The 13,511-nt window shown below is 41.0% G+C and overlaps 2 protein-coding genes across 3 annotated transcripts; both read left to right on the top strand.

The window, feature by feature from the left end:
- On the top strand, window positions 1-2,328 carry LOC306827144 (uncharacterized protein). Of its 2 annotated transcripts, XM_079348811.1 has the most exons (4): window positions 1-78; window positions 273-550; window positions 1,731-2,036; window positions 2,152-2,328. In XM_079348811.1, exons 3-4 carry the CDS (start codon window positions 1,826-1,828, stop codon window positions 2,304-2,306), a joined length of 366 nt encoding a protein of 121 aa, XP_079204937.1. In that variant the 5' UTR covers window positions 1-78; window positions 273-550; window positions 1,731-1,825; the 3' UTR covers window positions 2,307-2,328. The 2 variants fall into 2 exon arrangements, with proteins under 2 accessions (XP_079204937.1, XP_079204936.1); XM_079348810.1 differs by having other exon boundaries at window positions 1-550.
- Window positions 2,329-12,908: 10,580 nt separating this feature from the next.
- On the top strand, window positions 12,909-13,511 carry LOC306827216 (uncharacterized protein). The gene is made up of 2 exons (XM_079348886.1): window positions 12,909-13,228; window positions 13,344-13,511. The coding sequence occupies exons 1-2, from the start codon at window positions 13,018-13,020 to the stop codon at window positions 13,496-13,498; spliced, it is 366 nt and encodes a 121-aa protein (XP_079205012.1). The 5' UTR covers window positions 12,909-13,017; the 3' UTR covers window positions 13,499-13,511.

Genomic DNA, 13,511 nt, shown 5'->3' with positions numbered 1-13,511 from the left:
AACAGTCAATGCTCTGATCCAGTGACACTGCAGGACTCGCTCTTGCCTGCTGGATCACATAACTACATTTAGTACTACGTGGGTAATGGACACTGGACAGTCTGTAGTAATATCGGGGGGCTCGATGGCAAAGTGAAGTGAGAACAGCTTTCTATCATGAGATCATAAATGAGCAAACTAGCAAAGAGTGGAAAAAGAGAGCTCAGTTCATCCCCAGTGCTCGATCCACTGGTGGAGTTACAACAAAGTGAAGTCATTGATTTCCTCCTCAGGGGACCAAGAAGGTCTGTACGACTCTTCAAACCAGTCCATTCATCCATCCTTCAGTTCAAACATTGTAAGAAAAGAAACAACAGACATCACTGTTAAAGGAGAAACATTCAGAGAAGAAGAAACAAGGAAGAGACGCTGAGGTAGAAATGTGTTTGAAGTTTGATCCTGGTTCACGATTTGTGTTGTTCAGCAGCAGACAGGTTTTTGTATCACATCTTTTCACTGTGGGGGAGGATAACACGGATCTTTGGCTCTGGAACGAGACTCTGTGTTTCAGGTAAGAATAAACTTTGATTTCCTTCAGTCGTCTGAAATGTGACTTTAATGACTTTTTGCTGCTTGAGACGTGAAATATTAAAGTTTTTATAAGAAGAGGAGATTGTTTTCAAGGCGTGCAGCTATTGAGACATAAAACGATGTTACCTCTAAATAGATGTTCAAATCTCAACACATAAAGTGATTCTGTTTTCTGCAGTATAAAACTAATAGATATAAATATGATGTTAATAATGTTACAGACATCCAGAACAACTCTCCTTTAAATGAAACAACATTATTGACAATCTGTCTTTTTTTATTTATAATCTCTGCAAATTAACTGTAAAGTTTAAAGAGTTTGAGGCTCAATAAGAGGTTCATTAAAAATAACTAACAAGGTTTCAGGACAAGAAGTACAGCTGACGAGGCGACTCCAAAGAGTTTCTGATCTTGACCGACGTAGAAGAAAAAGACTTTGTCTGAATGAAACGCTTTAAAAAGGATCAAATAGTCAAAGCGATGATTGTTGGACTCAAACTTGAAGATGTTCTTGATGCTCATCCTGCTCATTGATATTATTCTATAATACAGAATAAAAAACTGTTTTTCAGAGACAATCATTTGAACTATATGTTGTCGAATATCACATGTTGTCATTCGTCCATTTTAATGTCTCCTCGTGGATTTATGAAACCTTTGTCTTTAGTTTATAAATCAACGTTGACCTTATTTTACATTTCTAAACACAACATTGAATATTTCAAAAATAACAAAGACACTGAAATAACTGTGGTGAGGATTTTATTTCTCTGTATTAATTACAGTAAACAACATGGTTTATATATATGTTTAGTTTTTAATTTACTGAAAATGATAAAAGATTTTCCTGAATGTTAATATGTAATTTATATATATATTTAAACCCAGATTAATATCAGACTTGTTTTTATTATTTGAAAATATATTTCAATGAAATGATAAACTGCATGATAAAACATAATCTAATGTATAAATACAGAATATAACAAAGTATAAAATTATATTATTCTATTGCTGCTATAATCCTACTTTGTTTTTATTTTCATGGATTTGTACATATATATATATATATATATATATTCTACACAATGTGTGTGTGTGTGTGTGTGTGTGTGTGTGTGTGTGTGTGTGTGTGTGTGTTACTTGTTCCTCTTTCATAGACGAGCAGGTGGTGAAGCCCGTGGTGAGCGTGTACCCGGCAGCATCCAGAGGCCGGCTGGAGGAGAAGAGCTCCCTGCTGTGTGTGGCCTCAGCCATGTTTCCTCCTGTGGTCAGATTCTCCTGGAGACGACGAACGAAGAGCGGATGTTTAGAGGAGCTGCCCTCTGCTGACGGACAGCAGCTGAAGCTGGGAGAGTCTGGATGTGCTGCCTCCATCTTACAGATCTCTAAGATCAAGATCAGCTATGAATACATCTGCTACGTGCAGCACGAGGGAGGAACAGTGGAGACTTGGATAGATACAGGTAATGAAGGCTTGGTGACTTTATGATTCATCTTTATTTAGTGATTCTGTTAAAAGAGAGAAAAACAGAAAACTGACATTGTTGATTTTATTTTTTTCTGTTCCATCTCCTCCAGTGGATCCCTCTGTCCCGTCTCCATACAAGGTGAAGCTGCTCTTGCTGCTCTACACAGTGCTGACAGTGAAGAGTCTGGTGTACTGCTGTGGACTCTTCCTGCTGACCGTCCTCAGGAACAAGAGTCTGTCCACAAACTGCACACATGCTGGATGATTAAGTTATACTCTATTTTATATCCCACCATCATCTCTTTAAGGTATCTCATATATCGCTTAGATGAATGTAAAAATTTCAATCATGAATATATATATATATATATATATATGCAATCATGATCAACAACATTTTGCAGCAGTGTAAAACAAATCCTATATTATATACAGTAAAAGTGATTGTTTTGTTTAATACTATAGTAAATGATGCACAGTGTTTAGAGCTATTAGCGGCTGTAATCCATTCTGAATGACTCAGTCTCTCGTAACAAGCTCTCATTAAAGTTTCACACTGCAGAGAATAAATGTACAGGAAGATATGAATACAAGCACCCACATTAACCAGGAACAAAAAGCTCTCAAAGAAAAGTAAACTTGTCTAAAGTCAGTGTGTGGATTTGTCAGCAGGTTCACTGTTGACCCTTTTAAACAGTGGTGTCAGTGTTGATGTAAAGCTCTACGCTGATGATACTCTTCTTTACATGTTAACACAAAACATTTCTCAGCAGCTTCATTGGATGATTAAACATGTTGTTTTGGTAGGAACTTTACATAGACTGCTTTTTTCTGCTAATTTAAAGGAAAATATTTTTAAAAAAAAATCAATACAGAATTACAAATTGAAGCAGAAGTTACTACAGATCTCATGTGGTTATTTAATGATGTTATATATTAGATAGTTGACGTGAGCCTGTAATAAAAGTAAACTGAGTGTAAAAATAAAAATGTATGTTTGAGTGAGGAGCTGAAAGAATAAAGAAGTCTGCAGATAATAAACATTGTTGTGTCATTTCTTTAATTAACAACACAATGTTTTGATTTCAAATGAATCCTGAACAAAGCTTTCCCTTTACCTTCTGAGCCCGACTTTATACATTATTAGTTTTCAGTGCATGGTGCTGTGTAGCCCAGTGGTTATGAACCATATAAAGGGTTATTTCACCCGAGGCGGGCGGCCCGGGTTTGACTCCGACCTTCTGCTTTTCATCGCATGTCAATCTGTTTCATTGGGCGTCACAAAGTGTCAGCGATGGTTCATTTTACATTAGATGTAAGATGAATGCTTCTAATGCAAAGTGATGTAAAAAAGGACGGTACCTCGTGTGTCTGATACAAATAAAATAATGACTCTATTCATGTATCACTTTTCAAAGGAGGAGAACAAAGAGCTTCACACATGACAGCAGAAAAGTACGACGGCGTATCAGAGCCTTTCTAAAGCAAAAACAGAAAAGAGAACATTTACAAAGACAAACTCAGAGTTCTTCAGATTATAAAGTAAGTTCACCAGGAAACAAACTCTGAATATGTCTTTAGATTTTAAATGTGATTATAGAGGTCAGTGACTGCCGGCCTGATCCAAGGTGAACAGCAGCATCGTTTGTTTTTCTTATGGGTGACATTAGTGCCTTCATAATCTCAAACAATATCCCAGTTGTGTTTCTAGTAAATGTACAACTTTTTAAACACAAACATTCAGAGTGTTTTCTTCTAAATTAAAGGCTCCATTTTATTTTAAAGAAGGTCCTCATGTTCAGTCGGAGTAAAGAAATGAAAATGAAGACCCGTGTTCATGAGTAAATACTCCTGACTTACACAAGGTTTCAGTATTTATCAGCTAAACATTTTAAAGTTTGTATTATTTTTGTTATGTGTCATTATTCAGATTTGTTGTGTTTAATGTCATTCTTCTTCTTCTTGTGGTTATTACACAAAGAGCCCACTCTAATGAAGATTAAATGTGATCTTATTGTGAAAAGAGCTTATTAGAGATGTTTCACATTATCAGAGTCTCAGCTCTGAGTTCATTATATAAACAGATAAAGAGCACAGATCAAACCTGAGACAGTTTTCAGCACTAACTAAAGTTCCTGGAACAGTTATTAAACCACATTCAAAGGTCGTAACTGTCGATGTGTTATTAATGTGAAAAACCTCAGATAACGGTGAGGAGGAAGCTGCAGCAGAGAGGAAGCCCACAGAACTCGTCTGCTGCACACAACAAGAGTTTGATCCTCTGTTGTTTTATGAGTCCTGATAACCTCAGAGAACAGAAACATATCTGCTGCTGTATGAACCCATCCACTCCTCTACCTCCCTCTGCTGGATTTCAACTATCACTGAGTCTGCAAGGTGTTTTCCACTGAGATAGAGGTGGACCAGAAGAGAGTTCAGAGGCATGAAACCACAAACTGAAACCTTCAACTACTATAGTATTAATTACAGTTTACTGAGGAGCTATGATCAGAGGTGTGTCATCAGAGGTGTATGTATGGATGACTGATGATACGACCCATGAAAATATCAGATGAGCATTTTTTATGAGGCCTCAGACATCGCACCCCAGGGAGCCCTTCAGACCTGCGGTCCTCACCTCTCACCTGATGAAGACCATGGAGAGGATCATCCTCAACAACCTCCGCCCCCTGCTGACTTTGAACCTGGATCCCCTGTAGTTCACCTACCAACCAGACATCGGGGTGGATGACGCCGTCATCTACCTGCTGCACAGATCCTGGACTCACCTGGAGAACACCGGCAGCACTGTGAGGGTCATGTTCTTTGACTTCTCCAGTGCCTTCAACACCATCCAGCCCACACTGCTCAGGGAGAAGCTAGAAAGAGCGGGAGTAGACTGTCACCTGGCTGCATGGACGACTGACTACCTGTCCAACAGACCACAGTACGTGAGGCTCCAGGACTGTGAGTCTGACGTGGTGGTCTGCAGCACAGGGGCCCCACAGGGGACAGTGCTCTCCCCCTTTCTCTTCTCCCTGTACACCTCGCACTTCTGCTACAACTCTGGGAGCTGCCACCTGCAGAACTTCTCTGATGACACCGCCATCGTGGGGTGTTTGCCCAAGGGCAGCAAACAAGAGTACAGGCAGGTCATCATGGACTTTGTCGACTGGAGCGAGCTCAACCACCTTCAGCTCAACGCCAGCAAGACTAAGGAGATGGTGATAGACTTCAGCAGGAAGTCACCTCAGACTGCACCGGTGAACATCCAGGGTCTGGACATTGAGATGTACCTGTGTGTTCAACTCAACAATAAACTGGACTGGTCACACAACACGACGCCCTCTACAAGAGGGGCCAAAGTCGACTGCATCTGCTGAGACGACTGAGGTCCTTTGGAGTGTGCAGGACTCTGTTAGGGACGTTTTATGACTCTGTGGGGGCTTCTGCAGTTTTCTATGCAGTGGTCTGCTGGGGAGGAGGGAGCACAGAGAGAGACAGGAAGAGACTGAACAGACTGGTCAGGAGGGCTGGTTCTGTCCTGGACTGTCCTCTGGACTCTGTAGAGGAGGATTTTAGTGAAGCTGACATCCATCATGGACGACTCCTCTGGTTAAGTAAAAGTTGAATAAAAAAAATAATTCATGAATAAAGAGGCAGAATATCAAAACATGTCGTACTGGCATTTATGGAGCAGTGTGTTTAGCAGACACTAGGGGGAGTCAGAGTGAAGGTTAATTCTGGTCTGAACAGAATATCAGTCATATGAGGTGATAACTGCAGGGGGGTAGAGGTCATTTCATATATAGAGAGAGTTAATATCAGAGAAGTGTTCTGAGATCTGGCATGAATAATTAAATAAACAAGTATATTTTGTCTTTACACAGTCAGATCCTGTGAGTGTGTCTAAAAACATTTTTTATACAAACATTTTTAAATAGACTTTAGCTTATATAGATATATTACTCTTATTAAAACTTTTTAATTCATGATCAATTATTTTCAACTGAACTGAAAGGCCTTCTTTAAAGAAAAAAACTGACTGTGTGTGTTTAAAAAGTTGAACATTTACTAAAAGCACAACTGGGATGTTGTGTGAGATTATGAAGGCACCAATAGTCACTGACCTCTAATCAGATTTATGTTTGTTTGTGTGTTTAATGTTGTTTAAAACATCCTCTTATCTGTGAAATGTTTTTGTCTACAGTGAAGTCCTCTTGATTTCAGAGGAATCAATATTCAACACATTATTTAAACCTTTACACAGAAAACAAAGATATATATGTTCATAATGATGTCTATTGGCTGATATACCGTAGTTTTCTTTTACAGATGAAGACAGGAAACATTTCAGGAACTGGTTGTGGATCTGAGAAGGGCTTCAGTGTGGTCGTTGTGGAGGATTACTGGGAGTATATCTGGACAATAAACTGGACTGGTCCAAGAAGACGGAGGCCGTCTACAAGAAGGGCCTGAGCCGCCTCTTCTCCCTGAGGAGGCTGAGCTCCTTTAACATCTGCAGGACGATGCTGAGGATGTTCTATGAGTCTGTGGTGGCCAGTGCTGTCCTTTTGTGGCTGTGTGCTGGGGCAGCAGGCTGAGGGTAGTGGACTCCAACAGACTGATCCTCCAGTGACGCTGAGGGGATGGAGCTGGACTCTCTGACGGAGCGCTGTCAGAGAGCACCATGCTGTCTAAGGTGCAGGTCATCTTGGAGAATGTCTCCCAGCGCCTCCTGCTGGTCAGACTCAGGAGCACATTCATGGCATTGGGAATGAGGAAAACCTCAATGTCCTTTAAAGGATGAATACATGTTTGATTGAAGGATTGATCCTCCATTATTCATCATTTATTATTGATTTAAACTGTGCAGTACTCTGGATCTTAAACACTCAATAATCTGTCCATTAACTCAACATCCATCCATTTTCTGCTGCTTATCCGGGGCCGGGTCGCGGGGGCAGCAGTCTAAGCAGAGACACCCAGACTTCCCTCACCCCAGACACCTCCTCCAGCTCTTCCGGTGGGACCCCGAGGCGTTCCCAAGCCAGCCGAGAGACATAGTCTCTCCAGCGTGTCCTGGGTCTACCCCGAGGCCTCCTCCCAGAGGGACATGCCCGGAACACCTCCCTAGGGAGGCGTCCAGGGGGCCTCAGGACCAGATGCCCGATCCACCTCAACTGACTCCTCTCGATGTGAAGGAGTAACGGCTCTACTCCGAGCTCCTCCCTGGTGACCGAGCTCCTCACCCTATCTCTAAGGGTGCGCCCAGCCACCCTACGGAGGAAGCCCATTTCAGCCGCTTGTATCCGAGATCTCGTTCTTTCGGTCATGACCCAGAACTCATGACCATAGATGAGGGTAGGAACGGAGATCGACCGGTAAATCGAGAGCTTCGCCTTTCGGCGTAGCTCCTTCTTCACCACGATGGACCGATACAGCGACCGCATGACTGCAGACGCCGCACCGATCCGTCTGTCGATCTCACGCTCCATCTTCCCCCCACTCGTGAACAAGACCCCGAGATACTTAAACTCCTCCACCTGGGGCAAGGACTCCCCACCGACCCGAAGAGGGCAAACCACCTATTTCCAACTCAACTCAACATGCAAAACTGAAACTACTGAGAAATACTCTCAGTGCTTTTGTACATGGCTCATTTATTTCATAATCTGCACTTTATACAAAGCTTATTCTGTAATAACATGCTGCTTGTTACACAGCTGTAACACTCTGTCTTGTACTTAATGCTTTGTCTCTTATTTAGATTCCTTATTTCAGTCATATTTCTGTTTATTTCACAACATTTCTTCTTCTATGTTTTGTGTTAGAGCTGCTGTAAGGATCAAATCTCCTCCTGGGGTAAAAGTATTTCTGATTCTGATTCAAAGATTGAACACAAACTTGAAACTTTCCACTCTTCATGATAAGAGTTCCTTCTTGTGTTCCTAAAGTGATTGAAACACATCCACATCAGTGATGAGATCAGTGTGTCTTCACATTAACACCTGTCTATTAACACACAGGAAACAGAGGATGCTTACTGTATCCTGTCTGTTGATACTTAGCTCCGCCTCCTCCCTCCTTCAAAACCTCAGACTCTGTAGAAAACCACACAGCAGCTCCAGCCCAGCTGTCAATCATGAGTCAGCAGCAGGGGCTGATGGGAGTTCTGAGGACCTGTTAGAAAGCACCCGGCTCAGTCTGACCCCGCAGCTCGTCCTGGTTTGGCTTCACTTCTCCTCAGGTCCACCAGAGAAAAACAACAAAATGTTTCTCCTCCCTGCTGTGGCTCTGTGCTGTGTGTGCTCAGGTGAGTGTTTCCAGCCAATCAGGAGCCAACAAACTCAACCTTGAATAAACCAGCCCTGTCTCTGTGTGATGAATGTAACTCAACTGTGTGATTATACTGATCTGGTTTTAACATGACCTCATGGAGGAGGTGAAAAAATGAATGTGAATAAACCGTCACAATAACCTTCATCTGGCTGTTTCTCTATAGCGCTGGCTGCCATGACAACAGAGCTCAAACAGGACGGTTTGTCTCTGACCAGGAAAGTTGGAGAAAAAGTCTCCTTCAGCTTTAAACATTTAGACCAGTGTGATTCAGATGTTGTGTACTGGATCCAGAAAAAAGACACAGAAACATTCACAGGGATTCTGATAATTGATAAAACGAGTGGTGACATGAACAAAGATGTTTACAATCATCCTCAGAAAGATGATTTCTCAGCTGTGATCAAACAGAACCTCTGTGAGCTGCAGATCCAGAAGGTTAAATCCTCTCATTCAGCCACATACTACTGCTCCTGTGATAAAAAGGTTCCCCACAGTGAGAAATGATCGGAGCAGGCTGAACAAAAAGCAACAGATGAGCAGAAGTCAGATAAAGTTTGTGACAGGAAGACAGCAGTAAACCACAGCTCACTGAGTCCTTCACCTCCATCACACACACAATGAACTGAGGGATTCAATTCAGCACAATTCAGCTCATTTTTCTAAACACTTGAGACTAACTCTGAACAAATTTAAATACAACATAATATATTTCAGTCTGGTTGTCACAACACAGGAACCTTTGAGTAAGCCAGTGTCTGGGGGTCAGAGCAAAGGACAACCAGAAACAACTAGAACAGCCAGAAGACACCGATCAGCTACGTAAATTAGAAACCTGCCTTAATGACATCTGTAGTTTGTGTAAATATAATAAATCCCTTTGTTTGACTTGTTAGTGTATTTTATTGGGTTAATTTGTGGATGGTTGTTAGCCCGTCCTCCTGTCTCTGCTGTCAGGCCCCTCTCATCACCATGGACCAGCTCTTCAGGAGTTTGTGGAGTGGTGTGACAGCTCCTGCCTTGAGCTGAATGTCATCAAGACCAAAGATGATGTGGTGACCTTCTCCAACAAGCAGAGGGAACTTGCTGCAGCAGCAAAACACCATGATCCACGGGAAGCCTGTTGAAGCAGTTGAGGAGTACAGATACCTGCGACAACCTGCTGAAATTCTCCTCCAACACAGAGGAGATTCTCAGGAAATGTCAGCAGCAGAAATACCTCTTTAGGAAGCTCAATTTCATTTGGAGTCAGCAAGAACATCCTCCTGACTTTTTACTACTCCTTAATCGAGAGCATCATCACATTCTCCATAACCTGCTGGTTCTCCTCCACCAGCCTCCAGAACAGAAACCGCCTGCAGAGCATAGCTACAGTCTGCTCTAAGATCATTGGACTTCCTGTCAGAACCCTGTCGACCATCTTTGAGCAGCAAACACTCAGGTTAACAGGTTGGATCATGCAGGACCCCTCTCACGCTCAACATTTCAGTGGCTCTCCTCAGGACGCCGTCTTCGCTGTCCCTGCTGCAGGACACAGAGGAGAAGAGCAACCTTCATCCCCAGGGCTGTCCAGCTCCTCAACTCCTGACCCCCTCTGACCTTCACGTCTGCTTTCATCTGTTTCCATACATGTCCTTTTACTGTAACTTGAGTTTTTTAACTTGTACTAACATCGAGATGCTTTACTCTCTGCTGTTCTTCGTATCTAACTTTAACTTTGTACTAACACTCTGGACAATTATTCTTCTGTAACTCTTTATTCTTTGTTGATTGGTTAAAATGTTTTAGTATAGTTGCACTGTTGTTCATTTGCTAGTCTGTGTGCTCTTGAATTGGGACAAATAAAGTTTTTTCAATTCCATTGAATTGACATGGAGTCAGTGCTGATCAGATTTTCTTCTCGGGCAACTTCTACACAACCACTCCTCTGACGGACTGACACACTGTCTTTAAGTTTGCCCCACAGCAATGTAATGTACCAAGAAGGATGATGTGTTTTTGTGCTAAATGGTAAATAGACTTGAGCTTTTACACAGCATGTCACACCTCCACATTCACACGCTGATGGTAGAGGTTTCTATGTAGAGAGACTATCAGAAGTAACTAATCCCACTCATACACAACCAGCGAAGCAGCAGGAGCAACTAAAGGTTACATGCTTTGCCAAAGGACACATCGGACATGTTGCTGCAGGAGCTGGGAATTGAACCCTCCACCTTCTGGACGACACATGGAGGCACAGTGGACCCAAATACAGGGGAAAAAATACAGCTTTTTCATTTGCACCATGTCATTGTGTATGAATGAATTATTAATACTGATGGATACTTTACATAGCAGCCTCTACCATCAGTGTCTGAATGTGGTGTGAAAAGCTCGATGCTAACACATACAGGAACATTTCAATAACTGGCTAACAGAATTAACATCCTGATTATTTTAATGTAGCAAACATCTATTTTACTTAAAGTAACTCAACAAAGACCAGCATACACACTCGTACTTACAGGTATGTTTCCTAAACTCTGTGGAGACAAACTTTAAAAAACTGCTGACTCATCCTCGTCTGATCTGCTGCTCTTAATAAACAGTCAATGCTCTGATCCAGTGACACTGCAGGACTCGCTCTTGCCTGCTGGATCACATAACTACATTTAGTACTACGTGGGTAATGGACCCTGGACAGTCTGTAGTTATATCGGGGGGGCTCGATGGCAAAGTGAAGTGAGAACAGCTTTCTATCATGAGATCATAAATGAGCAAACTAGCAAAGAGTGGAAAAAGAGAGCTCAGTTCATCCCCAGTGCTCGATCCACTGGTGGAGTTACAACAAAGTGAAGTCATTGATTTCCTCCTCAGGGGACCAAGAAGGTCTGTAGGACTCTTCAAACCAGTCCATTCATCCATCCTTCAGTTCAAACATTGTAAGAAAAGAAACAACAGACATCACTGTTAAAGGAGAAACATTCAGAAAAGAAACAAGGAAGAGACGCTGAGGTAGAAATGTGTTTGCTGCTGAACAACACAAATCATGAACCAGGATCAAACTTCAGACAGGTTTTTGTATCACATCTTTTCACTGTGGGGGAGGATACTTTGTTCCCAATCTTTGGCTCTGGAACGAGACTCTTTGTTTCAGGTAAGAATAAACTTTGATTTCCTTCAGTCGTCTGAAATGTGACTTTAATGACTTTTTGCTGCTTGAGACGTGAAATATTAAAGTTTTTATAATAAGAGGAGATTGTTTTCAAGGCGTGCAGCTATTGAGACATAAAAAGATGTTACCTCTAAATAGATGTTCAAATCTCAACACATAAAGTGATTCTGTTTTCTGCAGTATAAAACTAATAGATATAAATATGATGTTAATAATGTTACAGACATCCAGAACAACTCTTCTTTAAATGAAACAACATTATTGACAATCTGTCTTTTTTATTTATAATCTCTGCAAATTAACTGTAAAGTTTAAAGAGTTTGAGGCTCAATAAGAGGTTCATTAAAAATAACTAACAAGGTTTCAGGACAAGAAGTGCAGCTGACGAGGCGACTCCAAAGAGTTTCTGATCTTGACCGACGTAGAAGAAAAAGACTTTGTCTGAATGAAACGCTTTAAAAAGGATCAAATAGTCAAAGCGATGATTGTTGGACTCAAACTTGAAGATGTTCTTGATGCTCATCCTGCTCAATGATATTATTCTATAATACAGAATAAAAAACTGTTTTTCAGAGACAATCATTTGAACTATATGTTGTCTAATATCACATGTTATCATTCGTCCATTTTAATGTCTCCTCGTGGATTTATGAAACCTTTGTCTTTAGTTTATAAATCAACTTTGACCTTATTTTACATTTCTAAACAACATTGAATATTTCAAAAATAACAAACACACTGAAATAACTGTGGTGAGGATTTTATTGATCTGTATTAATTACAGTAAACAACATGGTTTATATATATATATATATATATATATATATATATATATATATATATATTTAGTTTTTAATTTATTGAAAATGATAAAAGATTTTCCTGAATGTTAATATGTAATTTATATATATATTTAAACCCAGATTAATATCAGACTTGTTTTTATTATATGAAAATATTTTTCAATGAAATGATAAACTGCATGATAAAACATAATCTAATGTATAAATACAGAATATAACAAAGTATAAAATGATATTATTCTATTGCTGCTATAATCCTACTTTGTTTTTATTTTCATGGATTTAATTTGTACTCACTTCAATGTTTTCTTTTCTTCTTAAACAAATCTAACTGATCTGGTATTATAATCAACAGATTCATGTATCTTCATTCACCATCTTTAATTTGATATTATTCATGTGTTTGTGTTTTCACTTCAACTGAACTTGGAACTGTAGTAACGAGTGTTTCAGAGAGCAGAGTTCATGTAGTTTTAGGATCACACTGAGTGCTGCTGACTGTGTGTGTGTGTGTGTGTGTGTGTGTGTGTGTGTGTGTGTGTGTGTGTGTGTGTGTGTGTGTTACTTGTTCCTCTTTCATAGACGAGCAGGTGGTGAAGCCCGTGGTGAGCGTGTACCCGGCAGCATCCAGAGGCCGGCTGGAGGAGAAGAGCTCCCTGCTGTGTGTGGCCTCAGCCATGTTTCCTCCTGTGGTCAGATTCTCCTGGAGACGACGAACGGCGAGCGGATGTTTAGAGGAGCTGCCCTCTGCTGACGGACAGCAGCTGAAGCTGGGAGAGTCTGGATGTGCTGCCTCCATCTTACCGATCTCTAAGATCAAGATCAGCTATGAATACATCTGCTACGTGCAGCACGAGGGAGGAACAGTGGAGACTTGGATAGATACAGGTAATGAAGGCTTGGTGACTTTATGATTCATCTTTATTTAATGATTCTGTTAAAAGAGAGAAAAACAAAGGACTGACATTGTTGATTGTATTTTTTTCTGTTCCATCTCCTCCAGTGGATCCCTCTGTCCCGTCTCCATACAAGGTGAAGCTGCTCTTGCTGCTCTACACAGTTCTGACAGTGAAGAGTCTGGTGTACTGCTGTGGACTCTTCCTGCTGACCGTCCTCAGGAACAAGAGTCTGTCCACAAACTGCACACATGCTGGATGACTAAGTTATACTC

This window comes from Symphodus melops, assembly GCF_947650265.1.
Source record: "Symphodus melops genome assembly, chromosome: 7".
Taxonomy (NCBI): domain Eukaryota; kingdom Metazoa; phylum Chordata; class Actinopteri; order Labriformes; family Labridae; genus Symphodus; species Symphodus melops.
The sequence above is the reverse complement of the archived record's forward strand: the minus strand, read 5'-3'. Positions and strand labels throughout refer to the sequence as shown.

Excerpts from the sequence above, each read along its gene's own strand:
- LOC306827144 (XM_079348811.1), top strand. The coding sequence starts at position 1,826 with ATGTTTCCTCCTGTGGTCAGATTCTCCTGGAGACGACGAACGAAGAGC. Across the intron at positions 2,037-2,151 it reads GGAGACTTGGATAGATACAG|TGGATCCCTCTGTCCCGTCT; the intron begins GTAATGAAGGCT and ends CATCTCCTCCAG.
- LOC306827216 (XM_079348886.1), top strand. The coding sequence starts at position 13,018 with ATGTTTCCTCCTGTGGTCAGATTCTCCTGGAGACGACGAACGGCGAGC. Across the intron at positions 13,229-13,343 it reads GGAGACTTGGATAGATACAG|TGGATCCCTCTGTCCCGTCT; the intron begins GTAATGAAGGCT and ends CATCTCCTCCAG.